Below are 26,408 nucleotides of genomic sequence, written 5' to 3'. Positions count from 1 at the left end.
AAATTTACCAAAGAAGACTTGGGAGAATGGATATTAACTCAAACGTTAAAATTGAGAAGTAGCTAAAGGAATGAACTCTGCTACCTGGAATCCAGGCAGCTGTGTAAATGCTGTGCCTGTTTCCTTTTTTTTTTTTTTTTTCTTTTCCTCGTATATCAATACTTAATTCTTAAAAGATTTTTCTTTTTAACTAATCTCTACAACCCATTGTGGGGCTGAAACTCACAACCCCCAAATCAAGTCTAAGCATTTCGGGAGATCCTCATTCCTATTTTTTAATTGCTGGGTAGTAGTCTATAGTATACAAGTACCACAGTAAGTTTACTTATCTTTAAAATGGGAATAATAACCCGTCGTTTATGGGGTCGTGAAAATAAAATACAAAGGTGCCTGGGTGACTCAGCAGGTGGAGCGTGGGACTCTTGATTTCAGCTGAGGTTATGACCCCAGGGTGCTGGGGTTGAGCCCCTTGTCTGGCCTTGCGCTGAGCATAGAGATGCCTTAAGATTCTCTCTACCTCTGCCCCTCTCCCTGGCTCACGTGCTCTCTCTAAAAAAATAAAATAAAAAACTCTGTAAAGCACTTTTTAAATGGTGGCGATATCATCATCATTGGTTACATCTGGGCTTATTTTTGTTTGTTTTAGACAGTACATGCAGGAGTACGGGAGAGGGGCAGAGTGATTGAGAATCTTAAGGAATCTCCAGGCTCAGCACTGAGCAGAACACAGGGCTGGATCCCAAAACCCTGGGATCATAATCTGAGGGGAAATCAAGAGTCAAACCCTCAACCCCCTGAGCCACGAGGCGCCCCTTATTTTTTTGTATTACCCATGTTTTCTATGTTATTTGCAATGAACATTATTTTCTATGTAAATCTATTGTTTAAAAAATATATTGTTTAAAACAAAAAAAATCCTTGGTGGGAATCACTCTACCAACATAGGAAAATGTGAAACCAAAGAATTGAACACAGGAAAGAGCAAGTCGACTCCTAAAGAAAGCACCAGGAGTCTCCCAGGCCTCGTGGCCGATCTCCAGGACACCGTACTCTTCCGCTCCCAGAAGCCTCCAGCGGCGGAAGTTGTCACTTTCAGAGGGACGGAGCCCACGCCGTGTACCCGGCAGTAGGCTCGCCATGGCGATGGGGGGAGGCAGCGGTGTCCCCGAGCAGGAGGATTCGGTGCTGTTCCGGCGTGGCACAGGCCAGGTGAGATCTTGGACGGCATCGCCTTCAGACAGGCTCACTGGGCTCGCACCGAGCGTCCCGCTAGGGGCTTCCGCGCTTGGGCTGGCCCGGTCGGGTTCGCTAACTGCGGGGCGGTATTCCACAGGTTTCTATGGCTTTCCTCATTTGGGAGTTTTAGCTACAGGCTCCTTCCTCGTGCGGCTTGGGCACCCTGATGGGTTAGAACTGATTCCCTACCTCAACTTGATTTTGCCTTGGTTTGTCCATTGTTTCTGATTGGGGAGTGTGCGGGGGCAGGCCAGGGTGAAGCAGGTAAACCAAGGAGGAGACTATTGAAATGTGCCAGTTTTACATCGAGGTGTTAGCGATGGAAAGCAAGGTATTTGCTTTCCGGGTATAATTTGAAATCAGAGGCAACGGGTTTTGCATATGGATTCGATAATGGAGGTTTGAGAGAGGAAAATCAAAGATAATTCCAAGATTGACCTGCAGTCATGAAAAGATGAAATTGTTTTTTCCTGAGATGTACTGAGGTCAGAAGACTGCAAGTGGAATAGGTTTATAAGGGAGGGAAATGAGAAGCTCAGCCTTGGGTGAAATCTGATTGGAGTGAGTTTGGAGCGGGGAGAGGAGAAAGTCAAGGCAAAACTTGTAAGTAAATATTTCAAGTTTTGTAAATAGAAGGTAGAGGAATTGGCCAATAGATGAAGGGGAGGGTAAAATAAACAGGATTCTTAACTGTTTTGTTTTTTTTTTTTTGTTAGATGATAGAAATCTGTTTCAACGCTTTTTGGTCTGGTGCGAAAGATTGAATAAGGATGGAAAACTTGATGATACAAGGGGCAAAAGAAGTGTCGAAGCAGTGTTCTAGAGTAGATATGAGAAGATGGATTTGGCCTTTGTTAGAAACATTGACAGTTCATGTGACAGTTACATGGGCACAGACTTGTGTGGATGGACAGATTTGTGGAAGCTGTCTTTTGATTGTGGCTGTTCTCAGTAAAAGAAATAAGGTCATCAACTAGGAGTGAGGGGAGGCAGGTGTTGGGAGTTTTGAGAAGAAAGAAAGTAGAAAGTAGGTGAAAAGTGGGGAGAGTAGAGGAGTATTGGACTAGGGAAATGTAGTGGAAGTGTTGTTAGGCAACATGACAGGTCTACTTGAGATTTTGGTCTTGAGTTTAAAAGATACTAGACAGCTTGATTGTGTTTTTCTCCAGCTAATTTGAATTCAGGTGTGTGAGGGCAGGCACACAGTGAATTAAGTGTTGAAAATAATAGGGCTGTAGTTTTACCAAGTGGATATAAGGGAGGGAGGGGTACAAGGTAATTATGTTAGTAATTGACCATGGAATTTAGCTGGCTAAGAAAGGAAGGGAGGACATTAGGATAGTAAAAGTTTAAAAATTTGGAGGATCACTGTTTTGTTCTAGTCAAGTGGAATGATTGTCATCATCCAGATAGAAGAAGTAAGTTGCAGAGGTTAGGTGATAGTTGGAGAGTAGGATTCTTTTTTTTTTAGTTGTTTTTTTTTTTTTTTTAATTCCAGTATTCTTGACGTACAATGTTAAACTAGTTTCAGCTGTACAGCATAGTGGCTCAACAATTTCTATACATTACTCAGGGCTTACCATGGTAAATTTACTCTTAATCCCCTTCACCTAGTTCAGCAGTGCCCCCCCCCCCCCCGCCCCCTCGCATTTGTTAACCATCAGTTTGTTTTTGATAGTTAAGTCTATTTCTTGGTTTGTCTCTCTTTTTTCTTTTTTTAAAAGTATTTTATTTTAATTTATATTACTTTAAGTAGGTTCCAAGCCCAGTATGGGGCTTGAACTCACTACTCTGAGATCAAGAATTGCATCCTGTACTGACTAAGCCAGCCAGGTGTCCTCCCTTTTCTTACTTTGTTCCTTAATTCTGTATATAAGTGAGATCGTATGGTATTTGTCTTTCTCCGAGCTATTTCATTTAGCGTTATACTCTCTAGCTTCGTCCACATCGTTGCAAGTGAAAAGATTTTGTTCTTTTTGATGGCTGAGTAATATTGCATTGTGTATGTATACCACATCTTTATGCATTCATGTATCAGTGGACACTTGGGCTGCTTCCGTAATTTGGCTATTGTAAATAATGCTGCAATAAACTTAGAGGTGAATGAAATGCCAGCCAAATTCAAGACAAAGAAATGGAAAGACATTCCATGCTATGGGTTGTAAGAACAAATATTGTTAAAATGTTTGTACTACCCAAAGCAGTCTACACATTTAATGAAATCCCTGTGAAGATACTAACAGTATTTTTCACAGAACTAAAACGATCCTAAAATTTGTATGGAACTGCAAAACGTCGAATAGCCAAAGCAATCTTGAAACGCAAGAACAAAACTGAAGGTATCACAACTCCAGATTTAATGTTAGGTTATAAAGAAGTAGCAATTAAAACAGTATGGTACTGGCATAAAAATTCATGCATAGATCAGTGGAATAGAACAGAAGACCCAAAAATAAACCCACAATTATATGGTCAGTTAATCTTTGGCAAAGGCGAGATTGAGTATGCATTGGGAGAAAGATAATCTCTTAGGGGTGCTTGGGTGGCTCATTTGGTTAAGTGTCCAATTCATTTCAACTCAGGTCATAATCTCACAGTTCGTGGGTTCAAGCCCCATGTTGCTCTTTGTGTGCACAGCTCAAGGCCTGCTTGAGATTCTCCCTCTCTCTCTGCCCCTACCCTGCTCATACTCTCTGTCTCTCAAATAAAAGAACTTAAAAAAAAATCTCAACAAATGGTGTTGGGAAAACTGGACAGCCGCATGGAAAAGAACAAAACTGGTCCACTTTATTTCACCATACACAAAAATAAACCCAAAATGGATTAAAGACCTAAATATGATAATTGAAACCATAAAAAGCCTTGAAGAGGGTACAGGCAGTGAAATCTCTGACATTGGTCATAACATTTTTCTAAATAAGTCTCCTGAGACAAAGGAAATAAAAGCAAAAATAAACTACTGGGACTCCGTTAAAATGAAAAGTTTCTGCACAGCAAAGGTAATGGTTATCAAAACTAAAAGGTAGTAGGGGCGCCTGGGTGGCGCAGTCGGTTAAGCGTCCGACTTCAGCCAGGTCACAATCTCGCGGTCCGTGGGTTCGAGCCCCGCGTCAGGCTCTGGGCTGATGGCTCGGAGCCTGGAGCCTGTTTCCGATTCTGTGTCTCCCTCTCTCTCTGCCCCTCCCCCGTTCATGCTCTGTCTCTCTCTGTCCGAAAAATAAATAAAAAACGTTGAAAAAAAAATTAAAAAAAAAAAAAAACAAAAAAACTAAAAGATAGCCTACTGAAAGGGAGAAGATAGTTGCAAATGACATAGCCCATAAAGGGTTAGTATCCAAAATATGTGAAGAACTGATAGAACTTAACACCCAAAAAACAAATAATCCAATTTAAAAATGGGCAGAAGAGGGGCCCCTGGCTGTCTCAGTCAGTAGAGTGCATGACTCTTGATCTCAGAGTCCTCCATTCAGGCCCAAGGTTGGTGGATGTTGAGCTTAAAAAAATTTTTAAAAACCAAAAAAAAGAATGGGCAGAAGACTGCACAGACATTTCCCCAAAGACATAGAGATGGCTAACACACATGAAAAATGTTCAGCATCACTCATCATGAGTTAAATGCAAACCAAAACCATAATGAGGGGTGCCTGGCTGTCTCATTTGGTAGAACATGTGACTTGATCTTGGGGTCATGAGTTTAAAACCCACATTGGGCACATGGTTTACTTCAAAAAATGAGATATTACTTGACCTGGCATAATGGCTAAAAGAAAAAATACAAGGAACGAGTGTTAGGATGTGAAGAAAAAGGAACCTTCCTGCACTGTTGGTGGGAATGCAGATTGTGGAAAACAGGATGGAGGTTCCTCAGAAAATTAAAAATAAAACTACCTTATGATCTAGCAATGGCACTAGTGAGTACTTACCAAAAGAATACAAAAACACCAATTCAGAAGTATACATGCACCCCTGTGTTTATAGCAGCACTATTTACAATAGGCCAACTGTGGAAGCACTCCAAGTATCCATTGATAGATGAATGGATAAAGAAGATGTATATGTGTGTGTGTGTGTATATATATATATATATATATACACACACACACACTGTATATGTGTGTATGTGTGTGTGTGTGTGTGTATATATATATACACACACACACACACAGGGGATATAAGGGATGGGAATTAAAGAGTACAGTTATAAGATAAATTGATTTTTAAAATAAACATAGGGGTGTATATATCTCTTCAGGGTGGTGTTTTTGTGTTCTTTGGGTAAATACCCAGCAATGCAATTTACTGGATCATAGGATGGTTCTATTTTCGTGGCAGGTGAGGACGTAGTTCTGTTTTTAATATTTTGAGGAGTCTCCATATTGTTTTCCATAGAGGCTGATCCAGTTTGCATTCCCACCAGCAGTGTGTGAAGATTCCTTTTTTCTACATCTTCGCCAACCCTTGTTGTTTCTTTTGTGTTTTTGATTTTAGCTAATATGACATGTCAGTTGATAGCTCATTGTTTTGATTTGCATTTGCCTGATGATGAGTGATGTTGAGCATCTTTTCATGTGTCTTTGGCCCTCTATCATCTTCCAAGAAATGTCTGTTCATGTCTTCTGTCCAAGGAGAGTAGGATTCTTTAAACTGAGTTTATGGAAAGGTTTGGTTATTGTTAACCATAGAAGCTAGTAACTGCGATTGGGTGGTGTACAAGATCATTAGTATGGAGGAGTTTAAGGACCTGGACGGTTAGGGTATTGGCATAATCAGCTATGTGGGTTTTTTAATAACCAAGAATGGCAGGAGTAGTGTTGGAGACAACGCTAAATCTCAGGGGAGTGAGGAAGCGTGGCTCAGATGGCTGTAGATGATTACATAAAGAGGAACAGCAGACAGTGGAGTCTAGTAACAGGGTTCTTGAAACTGAGGGTTTTTAGGAAGGAAGGAGAGAGGAAAAATCTGGAAGTGGGTGTAAGGAGCATGTAAGATTGCTTCCCCATCTGTGGTATGATGACTTGAGGGATATGGAGAAGACATTTCATTTGAGGTATCTGCAAGGAAAGAGGCATCTTTGGGGAAAGTTAGATTTTAAAGCAAGGAGGTAAAGGGAATATTCAGAGAAGAGGTTAAAGATATTGAGAGCAGGGTTTGCTGATGACTCAAGAGATCTTAGCAAAAGTTTCAGCAGTTGACAATTGTAGAAGACAGGAGAACATGAGGCATACTAGTGGTGACCAAGAAACAGCTATATAAAAGCAGTCTGATGGTTTGTTCTGGTGTCTCTTGTTATCTAACAAACTCCCCAAAACTTAGTAGCTTGAAATAGTAATTATCATTTTATTATCTGTCATGGTTTCTGTGGGTCAAGAATTTGTGAAGGCCTTGCTGGACACTTGTCCTTTAGATCTTTCACGTGGTTGCATTCACGTAGACATTGGAGCTACAGTAGCCCAGGACTGAGCAGCTAGAGATTGAAAGCCGTTTTGTTTCTTCCTGTCCTCTCAGGGCTTCACATGATCTCAGTGTGTGGGCTGGTTTGGATTTCTTTATACCCCTTTATAATCCTACTCTCCTTTCTCTCATCTGCTGTTCCCTGATCACTGCTGGATCACACTTTCTGTCGCCGATTAGTATGCATTTTCTAGAAGTTTATAAACATTAAATCTTTTGTTTGCCTTCCTTTACTCAGCATAGTTTTCAGTTTCACACATTTTGTTGTACATATTAGTTGTTCATTCCTTTTTATTGCTGCAGTATCCCATTTTATTATTATACTAGAATTTGTTTAAGCATTCAGTTGTTCATAAACTGGTCGACAGTAGGCTAATAATGGTTAAGGTTTTGGGGAGTCAAAAATTATACACAGAGGGGTACCTGGCTGGCTCATTTGGTAGAGCATGCAACTTTTGATTTTGGGGTCATGAGTTCCAGCTCCATACTGAGTATGGAGCCTGCTTTAAAAAAAAAATAACAAAAAAAAAAAAAAAACTGAGGCAACTGGGTGGCTCAGTCAGTTAGTTGAGCATCTGACTTCAGCTCAGGTCATCATCTCGCAGTTCGCCAGTTGTAACCCCACCTTGGACCCGCTGCTGGCAGCACAGAGCCTGCTTCAGATCCTCTGTCCTCTCTCCCCCCGTCCCCCTCTCTCTGCCCCTTCCCCACTGCCTCCCTCCCCCACAGTTGTTCAAGGGTCAACTGTAGTTTACTTTTCTGTTAGAATTGCTACGGTTGGGTTTTGTTTCGTTTTAACCCAAGTTTTCCCTGATCATACTTGGTTGGTTGAAGCTTATTTTCAGTAGATTTCTCTGGAAAGATTAGTGAGTATAGTATTCTTCAACATTGTAAACTTAGTTTTCCTGCTCAGAGGTCAGCTAGGCCATATCACAAAATCCTTGACTCATACTTTTTCCCACAAATTTCTCTGGGAAAATCTTATACTAACTAATTTTCTTTATTTTGTACCTGACTTGGTCTTTTTTTTTAGAGGCATTGAGATTTTTTTTAGAATTTTATTTTGTTGTTGATTTTTAGCTTTTATTCTTCAGGTACTCCTATATACATTTATACATATATTAAATATTCTTTGCTAGTTATCCATATTTAACACTTACTTTCTTTTTCTTTTTCTTTTTCTTTTTCTTTTTCTTTTTCTTTTTCTTTTTCTTTTTCTTTTTCTTTTTCTTTTTAATGTGTTTTCTTTGGTACCCCCTAAATTTTCAGTCAGATATATTCTGCCTTGGATACTTTGTAGCCAGTGTTACTTTTTCTCCCATTTCTATGTTGATTTTAACTCCCAATTCAAATCTTGCCCTTTTGCCCTGTTTTCCCATCTTAGTTTATAAATTTTTTGATTCAGGGTGGTTTGCAGATGCTAGTTTATTTAATTTCAATTGGGTGTTTTCTTTTTTTTGTGATTGTTATTTGGGAAGTTTTATTAGCTGAACTATTTTTTGTTCTAATAGCTTTGTATAAAATCTTAGGTGTCTTTTCATTTTGAAATGTCTTGTTTCCTTGATCTGAGCATAATCATTGCCATGTGAGGAGTTTGGGTTGCTATGTATTTTACTTTTAAGAATGCTCTTTTGAGGGCACGTGGGTGGCTCCGTCGGTTGGATGTGTGACTTTGGCTCAGGTCATGATCTCATGGTTGGTTCATGGGTTCGAACTCCTCTGTCAGTGCAGAGCCTGCTTGGGATTCTCTTTCTCCCTCCCTCTGTCTCCCTGTCTCTGTCTCTTTCTCTGTCTCTCTCTCTGCCCCTCTACTGCTTGCACTCTCTTGCTCTGTCTTTCAAAATACATGTTAAAAAAAAAAAAAAAAGAATGCCCTCTTGTATTGAAACAGTGGAATTCATCTTCCTTTATCAGTAGTACTTTTTGCAGGATTTTTTTTTAAAGATTTTATTTATAAGTAACCTCTGTACACAACCTGGGGCTCAGACTTAGAACTCTGTGATCAAGACTCACATGCTCCTCTGACTAAGCCAGACAGATGGCCCCCATTTGCAGTTGCAGGAGCATTGATGTGTCTTCTAATTTTGTGTTTTTTTAAAAAAAATATGTCTTCATTATCCTTAATTTCTACTGTTTGCTAATTCAGGCTGTACCAAATCTCTAAGGAACATCTCCCTTTCTAAGTGGAAGTGTAACCTTGAACAATCAGTTACCTCTGTGATTACTTTACTTATCTACAGAATGATTAAATGATTTTTAATTACTTTTTATCAAAAAATGAGATTAGCTGTTTCTCTGTATAATGGAGATTAACAGGAGAGCCACCTAAATTAGTTTTGCAACTAAACAAGTTTTATTATAGGCCTCTTTGGAACTCATTAATTGACTAACATTATACCAAATCCAAGATACTAATTGAAGGTGTTTTGTAACTTGTCCTCTCATCATCAACACTATGTATCTAAACTTATCTTCAGCTACTATGTAGAATGAACCTGATTCTTCTAGTTGGACTTATAGTCTAAGTGATCAAAATACATTGTTTTATTTTTATTTTTAATTGTGGTTTAGTTTTAAGAAATGTTTATTTTGAGTGAGAGAAAGAGAAAGCAAGCAAGCATGGGGGAGGGGCAGAGAGAGAGGGAAAGAGAATCTCAAACAGGCTCCACTCTGGCCACGGTGAGATGAACTGAGCCGAAATCAAGAGTTGGATGCTTCACCACCTGAGCCACCCAGGTGTCCCTTAATTGTGGCTTAAAAGCACACACATAACATAAAATTTATCATCTTAGCCGTTTTTTTTTTAAGTCAACTGTACCCAACGTGGGTTTCGAACAAGATCAAGAGTCTCATGCTCTACCAACTGAATCAACCAAGTGCCCTACATCTGAGCCATTTTGAACTGTGCAGTTGGCGTTAAATATATTCATGTTACTGTATGGTAGATACCTAGAACTTTTTAATGTTACCAAACTGAAACTCTACCCATTAAAAAGCATTGCTTCTTACCCCCAATCCCAACTTTCTACTTTGTTTTTGTGATTGACTACTTTTGATATCTCACACAAGTGAAACCATATAGTCAGTGGGTTTATTTTTGCTTCTAGGCCTTTTTTTTTTGGCTCCTGATCTTTCTTGAAATGCTTTCTATTTTCTCTTCTACCTGTCCTCATCCTTCTGATTTTTATTTCCTAGGCCTGTTTGCTCCATGATCATCCACCAGCCATTCCTTTTTCTCTTCTTTTTTTATTGAGGTATAATTGAGATATAACATTGTATTAATTTCAGGTGTACAACATAATTATTAAGTATTTGTACGCTTTGGAAAACAAACACCACAATAAGTCTAGTTAACATCTGACAGCATACATAGTTTAAAAAATTATTTTATTATTTTTAATTTTTATTTGAGAGAGAGAGAGAGAGAGTACACCGGAGTGGGGAAAGGGCGGGGGAGGGGGGGAAGTTAATCTTTTTTTTTTAAGCTTGTTTATTTTTGAGGTGGGGAGGGGCAGAGAGAGGGGGACGGGGGATCTGAAGCAGGGACTCTTACAGCAGCAAGCCTGATGTAGTGTACAAACCCATGAGCCGTGAGATCATGACTTCAGCCAAAGTCAGCCGCTCAACTGCCTGAGCAACCCAGACGCCCCTGACTTTTTTTCTTTTTGGCACTTTCTTTATTTTTTATTTCTTGAAGTTCTCACTGTGCTCATTCATTCTCCTGAGCTTGATAAGCATGTTTATGACTATTATTTTGAACTCCTTATCAGGTAAATCACTTCTCTGTTACTTTTAAGAAGTGGTTTCTGAGGTTTTACTTTATTCTTTTTTTGGAACATATTCCTCTGTTTTTTCATTTTGCTTGACTTTCTGAGTTGGTTTCTGTGCATTAGATAGTAGCCACCTCTGCCAGACTTCAAGGAGTATCTTGTAGAAGACGAACTTTATCATTCAACCCTGCACTAGCTGTTGGTTGTTTCTCAAACCTTTGTGATTATCCAAGCAGCCTATTTTAATTTTAGTGGTTCCCAGTAGTTGAGAGTGTGCAAAGACCTATCTGTGCCCCAGGAGGAGGATCTCAGTCAACAATTTGATTCAGGATGATTGGGGAGCCAGACCCTTGGGCAGCAGCTTTTAAAGTACGTAAATATATACAGTCTTGTGGTAATGCAAGCAGAAGCCCACTCAGCCTGCAGAGCAGGTGATCTGGACATATCCCCTGGGTAGCACTTGTAATAATCAGGGTACCCAGAGAGTGCATAAGCTTCTTTCTGGGAGATAACAGTAAGCTGGAATAAGGCAGAGAGTGAATAGTCTTATGGAACCCAGGAATGGAAAGCCCCCTAGTTACCATGGACAGATGGTTACGGAGTGTTTCCTGAGCAACAGCTGCAAAAGCCTGGGACACCAGGTGTGGAAACTAGGGCACCAAGTGCATGTAAACAAATGCTACCCTCTAGGAAACACAAGTGCTTTGGAACTCAGAAGAGGGAGAGCACACAGATGGCATTGTCTGTCTGGAGCGAGGCAGGAGCAGAAACATGGTGCCCACTAGCCTGTGTGCATTGAGAATATCCCACCAGGGCCCTGCAAGTGTGTGTTAAATTAGACTGCCCCTCAGGCTAACACTTTAATAAGCAAATGAGTCTCTTTCACATAAAGTGTGTGTGCCTTTTACTCCATTGTTTCTGCACTAAGGGCCTTGGGCAATTAAATCCGGGCATTGGAGCACTTTAATGGCTTTTTCTCAGTTTGCTATTTTCCTGTAGGTCTTTGAATGCGAATCCCCATAGTTTTTAAAGCTAGATGTCTTGGGGGCTTATCTCAGGTACAGGTCTTAAAAGTTCAAGTGCCCAGTTTGTGGTTCAAATTCATTTCTCCTCAGGGAGAGTCTCTGAGTTTTGAGTTTCCTCCCTATAATGGGTTGCTGCACTGGGAAGGGGTTTATGGCAAGACTGTGTCTCAGCTTCTCTTCTTTGTAGGGATTTGTTTTTTCATGTTTGCCTAATGTGTAGGAATTGCTCAACTAGTTTCTGGGTATTTTTGATTTTGTCTTTTTACCCCAGAGGAAGTTGTTCCATATGTAGCTAAAGATTTGGTGCATTGGTGGGGAGCAGGTGAATTGAGGATCTTCCAAAGTTGGCCTCTTAAACCAGAGAAAATCTATTTCTTTTAATTCACACATGTATTGTCTGTAATGTCTCATCATAAATGTTTTGTACTTTTTTTATTTTGATTTTCTGTGACAATATGTTTTAAATTCCTATTTAGACCATCGCTGAAGAGAGCAGGTAGCGTGATTTCATATACCTCTCAGAAATGAGTGTGTAAGAGATAGTGGATGCTCAAAAATATGTTTTTGAATTGAATTAAATTTAAATAAAAATAGAATTAAATGCTACTTCAGTCTTTTCCAGATTACTTAATACCACTCCTGTTTAAAATGAAAATTGATTTATTAATCACTACTAGTAATTTGTAACTTAAAACCTTTTGAGAATTCTTCCTTGCTTAATCTAGACATAGTGCAAGGTCAAGGGGAAAAGAATATTCTTTGGACCTCAGATTCTTTGGTCGGAATAGCATTACCATAGTCTGTATAACAAAGTCAGGCTAGTAGCCAGATGTTTTCCCACATTGCCAAACTAAACCTTTTATCAACTCTTAGAAAAGTTTGAAACATAGTTATCTTTGAACAGATCCACTTATGGTTGGTGGATAGAAATTCAATTATGGAGCATTCAGTTTACTCCTCTTAGAATATTTACATATGCCTAGCTTTGGGGGTAATGTCACATACTCTATAAGGAGGTAGGCTTCCTCTAGTTTTGTTTAGGATTTAAAATACCTGTTTTTAGTGTAACTTCATGTGTGGCATAAGATAGCTGCTGACAGTATCTAACCTACATTTTTTATGAAACCCATTTAAACATGAATTGTGTTTATTCTTTACCCTTCCCAGAGTGATGATTCTGACATTTGGGATGATACAGCTTTGATAAAAGCTTATGATAAAGCTGTAGCTTCATTTAAGGTATGAATACTCTTTTCCTTATTTCCTCATGTTACTCATTTGGGACAATATTAACTGATAACATACTTAAAGTGTTGAATTACATATTATTCCGTTCTAATGTTGAAGGCCAATCAATAGATATCATTGGTTAATTAACTTAGATGATAATCTTCCTTTAGAAGTTGGTAGGTAGGCTCTCTGTATGTCACCCCTTTAGCAAAGTCAATTTAAGTAGAATCTTAAACATTAATTACTTTTAATGTGTTTGCATTGTATCAGACTATAGAAATCATCTAATTCAGATTAGTAGAAGGGCAGTCTAAATTACAATTTTCATTTAACAAGCCTTCGTTGAAATAATAATGATAAATATCAGTAGTGCTATAATTAGTACTTGTAGACTGTTTACAGTATTTTAGGCACTATTCTAGGTGCTTTACTTACATTAAGTTAATCCTAACCCAAATCCTGAGTTGGTTATCAAGTCAGGTGTTCCTGAGGGCAGGAATATTCAATTCTTTTTTTTTTTTTTTTTTTTTTTTATTTATTATTGAGAGACAGAGAGACACAGAGTGTGAGCAGGGGAGGGGGCAGAGAGAGGGGAGACACAGAATCCAAAGCAGGCTCCAGGCTCTGAGCTGTCAACGCAGAGCCCGACACAGGGCTCGAACTCACAAACTGTGAGATCATGACCTGAGTGCAAGTTGGTTGCCTAACCAAGTGAGCCACCCAGGCGCCCCGGGAATATTCAATTCTTTAAGGAGATGTAGTCTGTTTTTGTGGCCCCAGCAAGACATTTACACAGTTGTCCAACATCATCACTTTCTCTACTGTGTGAGGTATTTAGCTTTATTGAGCACCATGCAAGAGCCATCAGTCCAGACAAAGAGCATATCCTCATACAGAGCACCAAATATGAAGTCCACTTCTTTCCCTTAATCACTCTTATTGCATGAGGTAAAGATCAGACCTGTATGTTATCCTTAAAACTGAATTCAAGTTTCTCAGTAATACTTCTCTTTTTCTTATTAGGTTTTTTTTTGTTTGTTTTGTTTTTTTTATGTTTTTACTTGGTTTTGAGACAGAAAGCACTAGCTGGGGTGGGGCAGAGAGAGAGGGAGACAGGAACCAAAGCGGGCTCCACACTGACAGTGGAGACCCCATTGCAGGGCTCAAACCCACGAGTGATGAGATCATGCCCTAAACTGAAGTCAGGGGCCCAGCTGACTGAGCCACCCAAGCACTCCAGTAATGCTTTTCAATATACCCTTAAGGTAGAAGCACACTAATGCAGGTTCTGTAAAATGCAGATTAAAGTGTGGCTCATTGTTGGCTGGGATTGATGATATTGCAGAGGGAAGTAGTGTGAGTAGAGGAAAGTAACTAATTTGGGGAAAAGACAGTTTAATTTTAAACTGTGTTTTTTGAAGTAAATGTGAAGATATGAAATTGGTAATTGGAAATGTTGCATTGAACGAAGAAGAAATGTCAGTTGGATAGTAGATTTAGAAGTCTGTCTACATAAGGGGCACCTGGGTAGCTCAGTCTGTTAAGCGTCCAACTTCTGCTCAGGTCGTGATCTCACACCTCGTGAGTTGGAGCCCCACATCAGGCTCTGCGCGGACAGCTCCGAGCCTGGAGCCTGCTTCGGGTTCTTTGTCTCCCTCCCTCTCTCTGCCCCATCCCGCCTCTCAAAAATAAATAAATAATTTAAAAAAAATTTGTTTAATAATAAAAAAATAAAAAGAGAAGTCTCTCTGCATAGAGGTTATAATTGAAGTAATAGGGATAGATGATCATAAACAGGTAAAGAAGGATGGACAGTTCTTTTTTGGGAATGCCCAAGTTTAAGACTTGATTAGAGCGGTAATAAAGCATTGGAGCTCTACATTGTTAGATCACCCAAAATGTCTTGACTATCAAGGCAAATGATCATCAGAATCTAACTTTACAGGAAGGTTGAGAGTGAGGACTTGATTAAAAAGGTCCCTAGAGCTGATAACCAGATATATGATGCTTTCCAGCATAGTTGTTGTAGCATGTGGGATGATAAAAAAGAGGAAGTGGAGGCTGAGTTGATGGGGCCTTGAGGCCTTGGTAGTTACTGGGTTATATTGTTACACTTTTTTTCAAGTATGACCCTATAACACGTCCATTGTTCTTCATATTTTCACAGCATGCTCTAAAGAATGGTGACATTTCTGAAGCTTCAGATAAACCAAAAGGCACACCTAAAAGAAAACCTGCTAAGAAGAATAAAAGCCAAAAAAAGAATACCACAGCAGCCCTGAAGCAGGTTATTTTAAAACATTGAGAGATTGAACTTCAAAGAATTTCTTGTTACTGTTTTTAATAATAGTGTAAAATATATTTAACTTACATGATTAGTATAGTGTTTTCCACTGACACGTAATCATAAAACTTCTAAAATAGCTATTAAACTTTCTATTGTTTGGGAACATGCATGTCAGTAAAAGTATAGTGAATTAGGTGGGAATGTAAATAATATGTTGAAGATTGTGTTTACTTTATGTGGGAGGTGGGGTACAGGAGCCCATGGCCACTTGGGATGAGCACCTCGGGGCCTTAAACTGCATTGGCATTGTAAAACTGGGAAATGGCTGTGCTTTTTTTTTTTTCTTCAAAAACCCTAAAACTAATACCCAGCAACCAAAAATTCTAGGTAAAATCATTTCTGCTATTTAAAACAGCAGACCCGAAAGCTAAATATTTTGGTGCCTTGTCAGTCCCCTTAGTTTTATCATTACAAGGGGGAAGAGAGCTAACATTTGATAAGCACTGGCTATGTGCTAAATCAGAGTGCAGGACCCTGTACACTCCCTCCTTTCTGTTCTTCACAACAAACAGATGAGGTAGATTTTATTGTAATTCCTTAACAGATGAGGAAATTGAGACTTAAAGAGATTAGCAAACTTGTCTTAATTGATTATATAGTTGGCAGAATTCATATTACATGGTAAATATGTGGCATGATTATATAAACAGCAAAATTATATTGATACTGGAAATTCAGATTTATGTGTCTTTGGCCCCAAGCCAAAGATCATTCTGCCTTCCAGATCAGTTACCTAGAGACTATCCACTCCACAACCTACCTTACCCTACCTAAACAAGATTACAATTTATCCTCTTTAAAAGAAATATGTGTGGGTGTGTATCTTTGGTTTCTTTTATAGTGGAAAGTTGGTGACAAATGTTCTGCCATTTGGTCAGAAGACGGCTGCGTTTACCCAGCTACCATTGCTTCAATTGATTTTAAGAGAGAAACCTGCGTTGTGGTTTACACTGGATATGGAAATAGGGAGGAGCAAAATGTGTCTGATCTACTTTCCCCAGCCTCTGCAGTGGATAATAATGTAGAACAGAATGCTCAGGAGGTAAGGATACCAAAAATAAAAATAAAAAGGAAAGAAGAAAGAATTCTTGGAGGCAGAGAGGAGATGAGAAAATCAAAGTTGTTTGATCCCCTGAAGTATTCACTTTTTTTCATGATACCTTTATAACAAAAGTATGTATATTTTTTCTTTTTACAGAATGAAAATGAAAGTCAAATTTCAACAGATGAAAGTGAGAACTCCTGCAGGTCTCCTGGAAATAAATCAAATAACGTCAAGTCAAAAGCTACTTCGTGGAACTCTTTTCTGCCTCCACCACCCCCCATGCCAGGAGCAGGACTGGGACCGGGAAAGGTACATTTCTGCCCAGAAAAGTTTTCCCAGGAAACAGTTAATAATTTTATAACTGTCCACCCCTCCATTGGATGAGTTTTAGCTTTTCCTTGAAAGTTTTGTAGCTTTCTGTAGCTATCATAAATTCACACTTGAAAATTCTTTGAAAAGGAAATAAAATAGGAATGCAAAATACTTTACACTGAAAGGCTTTCCCAACTGTTCTTATGGAGGATTGGGTATTAGACTAATAATCTCATGAATTTACGTTAGAAAGTATAGTGGTATTTTACTGTCACCAGGGTGTTATGCTCTGGTTCTCCATGTCATTTGGTTAGGATACATAACAGTTGGTGAGAAACACAATATTTACATCTAATACAGAAGCATCTAATACATTAAATCCTGAAGCCCTAGAGTGTTTTGTAGAGTAAAATGTAAATGTTCTTTTCCTTTATGGGTCTCTTGGCTATAAGTAGCAAATGAACTTAAACAGAAAAGATTTTGGGGCACCTAGGTAGCTCAGTCGGTTGGACCTTTGACTTCGGCTCAGGTCATGATCTCGCAGTTTGTGGGTTTGAGCCCCACATTGGGCTCTGTGCTGACAGCTCAGACCCTAGAGCCAGCTTCGGATTCTGTGTTTCCCTGTTTATCTGCCCCTCCCCTGCTCGCTCTCTGTCTCTCTGTCAAAAACAAACATTAAAAAAATTATTTAAAAAAAAATTTTTTTTTTTTTAAGTTATATCATGGAACCCTAGTTGGTGTGTCCCTGTCCAGTTGTTTTGTATAAAGGAGTGATTTCTTCACTGGGGGTTAAAAAAAAATTTTTTTTTTTAGAGAAGATGAGTGATTTCTTTCTTTATAATTTGTTTTAATTAAGTTTATTTTTGAGAGATACAGGGTATGAGCGGGGGAGGGGCAGAGAGAGGGAGACACAGAAGCAGAAGCAGGCTCCAGGCTCTGAGCTGTCAGCGCGAGCCAGATGAAGGGCTCAAACTCATGAAACGTGAGATAATGACCTGAGCGGAATTCAGACCCTTGACTGATTGACCCACACAGGCGCACCAAGGAAGTTAAAATTTTTTAATGTTTGTTTGTTTGTTTATTTTTGAGAGAGAGCGGTCACGCGCATAAGCAGGGAAGGGGCAGAGAGAGGGGGACAGAGGATTCATCCTACAGCAAGGACCCTGATGTGGTGGTCAAACTCACAAACTGAGCCTAAGTTGGACGCTCCACCAACTTAGCCATCTAGGCACCCCTTCACTGTCGGTTATAGTTTTCAGGCGATAATAATAATAATAAAATTAAAAATCAGTGTTGACTTATTAAAGCTTTTTCTGAAGATTTTCTGTGAGTGCTTTTTTTTTTTTTTTAAAGTGAGTGCTTTTTTTTTTTTTTTTAACCTTCTATTTATTTACTTATTTTGAGAGAGAGAGTGTGTGCAGGGGAGGGGCAGGGAGAGAGACAGAGAGAAAGAATCCAAAGCAGGCTTTGTGTGGTCAGTGTGGAACCTGAGGCGGGCTTGAACTCAAAACGGTGGTGTTATGTCCTGAGCTGAAATCAAGAGTCTGTTGATTAACTAACCGAGCCATCCAGGTGACCCTTTACCATTTTTAAAAATGTTTATTTATTTATTTTGAGAAAGAGAGCATGCGTGAGTCGGTTATGGGCAAAGACTGGGAGAGAATGCCAAGCAGGATCTTCACTGTCAGTACAGAGCCCAATGCAGGACTTGATTTCACGAACTGTGAGATCATGACTTGAGTAGAAACCAAGAGTCAGACCCTTCACCGACTAAGCCACGCAAGCACCCCTGTGAATGCTTTCTTAAAGAGGTTTGCATTATATTACAATTTCTAGAATGATTATACCTCTTAATTTATCTACATATCGTACTTCATTGGTCTGAGGGAGCTGACTTTTCTTGTTAAATGAGAGGTTTACTAATTTTTACAATATATGCTTATGTTAGTATATGTAACTCAGGGAACATCCATAAAAAGATTACGCAATTAACGACATTGTGGCAGATACAATCTTTTTTATGATTGAAATATCTTGCTAAATACACAGTCTCTGATTTCTGAGGTAATTGGCAATCTTTTTACTTTGGTTTTACTTTCTGAATGTTTAGATATGAAAGGAAAGGAGGAAAATCTAGATTTATGAGTCTTGTTTAAATTCACCATTTGGTATATGAAATTCTATTTCATCTTTGTTTTTTGAGAGAGGGAGAAAGAGAACCGGGGGAAGGGTGGAAAAAGAGGGAGAGAGAAAATCCCAAGCAGGCCCCACACTCAGCACAGAGCCCGACACAGGGCTGAATCTTACGAACCATGAGATCATGACCTGAGCAAAAATGAAGAGTAGGAAGCTTATGCTTATCCCTTATCTGACTGAACCACCCAGGTGCCCCTGTTTCATCTCTTTTGATATGTATAATGTATCATTCTGGGTGGTTATTTAGGTTCTTAAGACATTGAATCCTTTTCCTCTTTTCATATTTAAATTGATAAATTAATCTTCCTTTGAAATGTTCTTTACAGCCTGGTCTAAAGTTCAATGGCCCACCACCACCTCCACCACCACCACCACACTTCCTATCATGCTGGTTGCCTCCGTTTCCTTCTGGACCACCAGTAAGTGTAAAAGAATTCAGATTAAAATTTGCTTTCATACATAGTTAGGGATTTAGCAGGACATGGAAGTGTCATTTTATACCATCCCTGCAGCCAGATTCTAATGTGTAAACCTTTGAACTAAACCTCAGGTTTTTGGGGGCACCTGCGTGACTCAGTCAGGTAAGCATCCGACCTCTGGTTTCTCAAAATAAATAAATAAAAACTCTAATAAGTAAATAAATCAACCAACCAACCAACCAACTTGGATTATTTTTTTAAATGTCCTTCTGCTATCCAGACTTAGTCCTCTTATTACCCCAATATCTGAGCCCTATGTTGCATGCTTCCTTCCTCCTAGAAGTTATATCTCATTCTATAGGGAGGTAGCTCCTATTTTAAAGGACTTAATTACACTGTATACAAGGATTAATGTGCTTCCAGATGTGCTCGGAATTTGGTGTCACATGGTCTGTCCCAATTTCTAAAGTCACATGGTCTGACTTTGAGATATCAACAGTAGGCTAGATACAAGATACTTGTGGCAAATTCCATGTGTTTCAGTAGGAGCCGCTCAGTTTTTCTACTCAAGACCTTTACTTGAAATGCTATTTGGATGTTTTGTTTTGTGTTGTATTTTAATTTTTTTTTTTTTAACATTTACTTATTTTTGAGAGAGAGACAGAGCACGAGCAGGGGAGGGGCAGAGAGAGAGGGAGACATAGAATCCGAAGCAGGCTCCCAGGCTCTGAGCTGTCAGCACAGAGCCTGATGTGGGGCTTGAACCCATGAACCCTGAGATCATGACCTGAGCCAAAGTCATATACTAAACTGACTGAGCCACCCAGGTGCCCCTGGATGTTTTTTAAGGAAAACCATTAAAGTATATATACTTGGTCTTTTACCTATAGCTTCATAATGGAACAGAATAATAGTTGGAAAATCAAAACAAAATATCTAAACATTTTATGTGATCTTTTATCTTTTGATTTTATTTATCTTAATTTTGTTGGCCTATTGTTACCAGTTGGCTTTCTCAAAATGTCTTTAAAAAAAAAAAAAATTTAAGTAGGTAATGGCATGAAATGTAGGGAAAGATACAGCTAACATCCAGCATTCTCTAAGTAAAATGGATGTCCAGACTTCAGTTTTTGTTTATTGACTTTATATCTTTCTCCATTTCCAGATAATTCCCCCACCACCTCCCATATGTCCAGATTCTCTTGATGATGCTGATGCTTTGGGAAGTATGTTAATCTCTTGGTACATGAGTGGCTATCATACTGGTTACTATATGGTAAGTGATCATTCAGCATCTTTCCTGACAATCACTTTGTGGTTATGTGACTTTGTGACTAAAAAGTGGTTTGTTATGTTTGGCAGATCATAAAGGTTGAAACTACCTCATAAAGTTTAAAAACATAAAACTGTTGGAGTGCCTGGGTGCCTTAGTCCATTGGGCATCCGACTCGATTTTGGTTCGGGTCATGATCTCTGGTTCTTGAGTTCATTACTTGCATCGGGCTCCACGCTTAAGGTGCAGAGCCTCCTTGGGATTCTCGGTCTCCCTCTCTCTGCCCCTCCCCTGGTCGCATTCTGTCTCTACTTCAAAATAAATAAATACATTCAAAAATACATATATATATAAATTTTGTTTAAGGCTTACATTCTCTTGAATTGTCCCTGCTAAGTGTAATTATAGTTCATTTAAAATTTTTTCATGTTGAGGCACCTGGTTGGCTCAGTCAGTTGGATGTCCAACTCTGGATGTCAGACCAGGTCATGATGATCTCAAGGTTGTGGGGTTGAGCCCCGTGGCAGGCACTATGCTGAGCATGGAGCCAACATGGGATTCTTTCTCTCTCCCTGCCCCTCTCCCCTGCTCACTCACTCTCTCTCTTGCTCTTAAAAAAATAAAAATAAAATTTTGTTCCTGTTCTTAGGTTATGTTGATTATACATTTTATAATTTAATGACACTCTTTTAAATTATTTTCCAATCTCATTTTGTCTTTGTGTTTTAATATAAAACAAAATGCATTGCAAGAAATAGAAAATGAGGGGCGCCAGGGTGACTCAGTTGGTTAAGCGGCTGACTTTGGCTCAGGTCATGATCTCACAGTTTGTGAGTTCAAGCCTGGCATCGGGCTTTGTGCTGACAGCTTGGAGGCTGGAGCCTGCTTCGGATTCTGTGTCTTCCTCTCCTCCTCGTGCTCTGTCTCTCAAAAATAAATAAACGTTAAAAAAAAAAATTAAAAAAAAAATAGAAAAAGAAAGAATAATAGCTTGAGAAAAGAAATAAAGACAAAAGGTGTTAGGTTCTTTTGTGCATAGAGGAAGGCCTGAGGTGATACATGCCAAACTGGACCTTACGGACTGAGGCTCCATACTTACCATTTTACACATCAGTCTGTTTCACACATGTAGTATTGTGACTTTTCAGGAAATTTTTAAATTTTTGGAAGGAAGCTACTATGCCATGCTGACATTATGATGTGATATTATAAGTACTTGAAATTTTGGTTAATATATGGAAGATATAAATAAACAACTGACTCAAAGGTATGATTTTTTTAAATGTATCATCTGTACGTGCCCCCATTAATGTTATTTAAAAGCTATTCTTGGGGGACCTGGGTGGCTTAGTCACTTACACATCTGATTCTTGATTTCTGGTCAGGTCACACTATCTCACAGTTCATGGATTGGAGCCCCATATCTGGCTCTGCGCTAGTGGTGTGGATCCTGCTTGGGATATTCTCTCTCTCTCTCTCTCTCTCTCTCTCTCTCTCTCTCTCTCTCTCTTTCTCTCTCTCTCTCTCTCTCTTTCTCTCTTTCTCTCTTTCTCTCTTTCTCTCTCTCTCTCCACAGACACACACACACACTCCTCCCTCCGTCCTCCCCACTCCACTCTCTCTTAAAATAAACTTAAAAAAAAAATTTTTTTTAGCATTTATTTATTATTGAGATAGAGCATGAGCAGGGGAGGGGCAGAGAGAGATGGAGACACAGAATCCAAAGCAGGCTCTAGGCTCTGAGCTGTCAGCACAGAGCCCGATGCGGGGCTCAAACTCACAACCGGTGAGATCGTGACCTGAGCCGAAGTCGGACGCTTAACCGACTGAGCCACCCAGGCGCCCTAAAATAAATAAACTTTTTAAAAAATTAAATAAAAATAATAAAAGGTATTCTTGAGTCATTGTATAAGGTTAGTATATTTGTATAGTATGATGAAGTTCCCCTTTTAATGACTAGAAAGATGATGGAAAATAACAAGTTAACCATTTGTAATTTGAGACCAATTACCTAACATACTAAGCTTCCCTTTTCTGCACTTCGTATTTCTCTGCGTGTATTTTTCATGAAATATTTGGAAAAATATCACTTATAGTGTATAAGTAAACTATTGATGTGATTTATATTTATTTTTCAGTTTTTTTGGAAGGAAAGAGAGTTCTTTTACCCAGATAGGCCATATTTTGACTTATTTTCAGGTTCATATTATACAGAGGTTCATGGTTTATTTGGTGTTTATAGTGTTTGTATTAAAATATGTATGCAGAGGTCACCTGTTTGGCTCAGTCAGTTAAACCTCAGACTCTTGATTTCAGCTCAGGTCATGATCTCAGTTTGTGAGGTTGAGCCCTGCGTTGGGCTCTGTGCTGACATTGTAGAGCCTGTTTGGGTTTCTCTCTCTCTCTCTGCCCCTCCCCTGCTCTTGCTCATGCTGTCTGTCTCAAAGTAAATCAATAAACTTAAAAAAAAAGGGGGGGGGGCACCTGTTGGCTCAGTCTTTTAAGCATCTGACTTTGGCTCAGGTTGTGATCTCACAGTTCATGATTTCTAGTCCCATCTTTAACAGGTGAGCTGGAGCCCTGCTTCAGATGAGCCCTGCTTCTCTCTCTCTCTGTCTCTGTCTCTGTCTCTCTCTGTCTCTCTCCCCTTCCCCCTTCTCCCCTTCTCGTTCCTTCGTGGGATTCTCTCTTTCTGCCCTTCGCTCACTTGCACCGCCCCTCCCTCCCTCTCTCTCTCTCTCTCTCCCCCTCTCTCCCCCTCTCCCTCTCTAATAAAAAATAAAAAAACCAGATATATGCAGAAAAGTGCATATATTAGAAGTGAACAGCTTGATTTTAAAAAAAACATAATCTACTGCCTCCTTATGTCTTCTTCTAATCACTCACTACTAATCCCTTTGCCAAGGGTGACCATTTTCCTAACGTCTAGTGTCATAGAGTACTTTTGTCCTTTTTTGAACTTCTATGGTTTGGAATTATACATACACTCCTTAGTGGCTGGCATATTTTGTTCAGCAGTTTGTGAGAGTAATATACATTGTTGTGTATAGTCGTAGCTCTGTTGTGTTCTTCTGCATGAATATACCATAATCTGTTTATTTCTTTTAACCATTGATGGACATGTAGCTTGTTTCCAGTTTGGAAAACAGCATTGCCTGTGACTTGTTTTGTTTTTTTTTTTTTTTTTAACTAATTAAGTTTTATTGAGGTATAGTTTACATGGCATTCAATTCACCTTCTAAAGTATACAACTCACTGGTTTGGGTTTTTAGTATATTCACAATTACACAGCCATAACTACAGTCATTTATGGAATATCTTCATTATCTACCCTCCTTCCGTAAGAAAACAAACATGTACCCCATTTTCCTCAAAATTTCCAGGCCTAGGCAATGACTGACTTACTCTGTGGATTTGCCTTTTCTGGACACTTCTAATAAATAGACTTATACTAAATGTCATCCTTTGTGTCTTTCTTTCTTCACTTAGCATAATCTCTCTCGCGCTCTCTCTCTCTCTCTCTCCTCTCTCTCTCTCTCTCTCTCTCTCTCTCTCTCTCCCCTCTCTCTCTCTCTCTCCTCTCTCTCTCTCTCTCCTCTCTCTCTCTCTCTCTCCTCTCTCTCTCTCCTCTCTCTCTCTCCTCTCTCTCTCTCTCCTCCTCTCCCTCTCTCTCCTCCTCTCCCTCTCTCTCCTCCTCTCCCTCTCTCTCCTCCTCTCCCTCTCTCTCCTCTCTCTCTCCTCTCTCTCTCTCCTCTCTCTCTCCTCTCTCTCTCCTCTCTCTCTCCTCTCTCTCTCCTCTCTCTCTACTCTCTCTCTACCTCTCTCCCTTCATTTTTTATTGCTGAATAATAATCCATTGAGTGTACCTCATTTTTTCCATTTGGGTTATTTCTCCTTTGGGGCTTTAACGAATAATGCTGCAATGAACATGCGTATACAAGTTTCTGTGTCAATGTACATTTTCATTTCTTTTGGGTATACACTTAGAAGTGGAATTGCTAGGTCATGTAGTGTGTGAAAGTTTACCTTTGGCAGATAACCAAACCAAAATACAATTGCTTTTTGTTGTTTGTAACTTAAAAAAAAAAAAAATCTCTTTCAGACTTAAAGTTGTGAAAATAGTACAAGAATTTCTATGTATCCTTCACCCAATTGTCCCCAAGTGTCACCTTTGTACCACTTTAAGTTTCTTTTATTTTTTAATTTTTTTTATGTTTATTTATTTTTTGGAGGAGAAAGAGAGCATGAACTGGGGAGGGGCTGAGGGAGAGGGAGACACAGAATCTGAAACAGGTTCCAGGCTCTGAGCTGTCAGCTCGGTCCAGGGGCTCAAATCCACGGACCATGAGATCATGACCTGAGCTGAAGTCGGACTCTCAACCGACTGAGTCACCCAGGTGCCCCTGTACCACTTTAGGTTTATTATTCTCATTTATTTCATACTTGTTTGTCTTTTTTTTCTTTGTTTATGTGTATATGTATTTTTCCCTGAAATAATTGATAATCAGTTGCAAACATTATACCCCTTTACATTTAAATGCAGTATGTTTTCTAAATTAAGAATGTTATACAACCGTAGTATAGTAATCAAATCAGGAATTAAAATTTATATAATTCTGTGATCTCATCTTTTGGCCTTATTTGAATCTTGCCTGTTGTCTCACCAGTGTCCCTTACAAGAGAATTAAAAGTAGCTTTCTTTAAAATTAAAATTTGCTTTTAATTTTTTTAATGTTTATTTATTTTTGAGAGACAGAGAGACAGAGTGTGAGCAGGAAAGGGCCAGGGAGAGAGGGAGACACAGAATCCGAAGCAGGCTCCAGGCTCTGAGCTGTCAGCACAGAGCCCAACGTGGGGCTCGAACTCACAAACTGCGAGGCCTGAGCTGAAGTCGAACACTCAATCCACTGAGCCATCCAGGTGCCCCTATTAAAAAAAATTTTTTTACTGTTTATTTTTGAAGGAGAGAGAGACAGAGCTTGAGCAGGGAAGGGGCAGAGAGTGAGGCAGACACAGAATCTGAAGCAGGTTCCAAGCTCTGCTCTGTCAACACAGAGCCCAGTGCTGGGGCTTAACTCAAGAGCCATGAGATCCTGACATGAACCTAAGTCGGCCGCTTAACTGACTGAGCCACCCAGGTGCCCCCAAGATGGCTTTCTTTGATCCAGGATTAAATCCAGAGCCATCTGTTGCATTTTATTGTCCTGTGTCTGGAGTTTTACATGTTTTGTTTTTTATATTGTTCTCATCATGCCATTTACATTGTTTTATATCCTTTAAGAATATATGCATTTCTTGATTACAGATGATACATGAATACATTACATTTTAAAAATTGAGCAAATTAAAGATAAGACAAAAATCCCTTTGATGACCTAAGCCACGCCTATTTCTTACCCTTTTCCGTAAGTCACCACTGACAGTAGTCTATTATATAGACAGTAGTCTATCATATCTATTTGTCTGCCTTCCAGTATGTGTGAGTGCTGCTAAGAAATGTATTATTTTTATGTTCATCTTTCTTCATCTACAGACATATTCTAAGAATTTAGCCAGCAGTTTGCTTGTCTTACTCATCAGTCTACGTTGGTGACCGTTTTAGTTCTGTTTAGCTAAACTTAGTGACCATTTACTTCAACTACATTCTCTAGAACTTGTCTATCACATCATTTTTCACCTTGCCTTCACAGCCAGACTTATTTTTTTAATAATGTATTTATTTTTTAATTTACATCTGAATTATTTAAGAGTCTCTTATGTTTTGTCCCCCTCCCTGTTTTTAAATTGTTTTTGCTTCCCTTCCCTTGTGTCCATCTGTTGTGTCTCTTAAAGTTCTCATATGAGTGAACTCACATGATATTTGTCTTTCTCTGACTAATTTCACTTAGCATAACACCCTCTAGTTCCATCCACATAGTTTCAAAGTGCAGCCAGACTTCTTCAGAGTTATCTCTAGTTCTCTCCCTTACCTCACCGCACCTCTTCGGTCCTATCAGGTGTGTTTCTGTCTTCCCCACTCTGCTGAGATTTTACTGAAGATGGCTACATCAGTGGTCTTTTCTCTGCTTTGACCTTAGTTCTCCGCAACATTTTTATATATTTGT

The 26,408-nt window shown here is 39.2% G+C and overlaps 1 protein-coding gene across 2 annotated transcripts in view; it reads left to right on the top strand.

Annotated features, from left to right (window-relative positions):
- Nucleotides 1-1,084: 1,084 nt before the first annotated feature.
- The window catches only part of SMN2 (survival of motor neuron 2, centromeric), a 38,675-nt gene continuing 13,351 nt past the window's right edge, over nucleotides 1,085-26,408 (top strand). Inside the window, exons 1-7 of one of the 2 annotated variants that reach the window (XM_042940637.1) lie at nucleotides 1,085-1,209; nucleotides 12,650-12,721; nucleotides 14,880-14,999; nucleotides 15,901-16,101; nucleotides 16,258-16,413; nucleotides 18,939-19,031; nucleotides 20,197-20,307. In XM_042940637.1, coding sequence (XP_042796571.1) covers nucleotides 1,138-1,209; nucleotides 12,650-12,721; nucleotides 14,880-14,999; nucleotides 15,901-16,101; nucleotides 16,258-16,413; nucleotides 18,939-19,031; nucleotides 20,197-20,307 — 825 coding nt within the window. In that variant the 5' untranslated portion in view covers nucleotides 1,085-1,137. The remainder of the gene's footprint in view (nucleotides 1,210-12,649; nucleotides 12,722-14,879; nucleotides 15,000-15,900; nucleotides 16,102-16,257; nucleotides 16,414-18,938; nucleotides 19,032-20,196; nucleotides 20,308-26,408) is intronic. The other variant, XM_042940636.1, reaches the window with a different exon arrangement.

This window comes from Panthera leo, chromosome A1 (assembly GCF_018350215.1).
Source record: "Panthera leo isolate Ple1 chromosome A1, P.leo_Ple1_pat1.1, whole genome shotgun sequence".
Lineage (NCBI taxonomy): Eukaryota > Metazoa > Chordata > Mammalia > Carnivora > Felidae > Panthera > Panthera leo.
The sequence above is the reverse complement of the archived record's forward strand: the minus strand, read 5'-3'. Positions and strand labels throughout refer to the sequence as shown.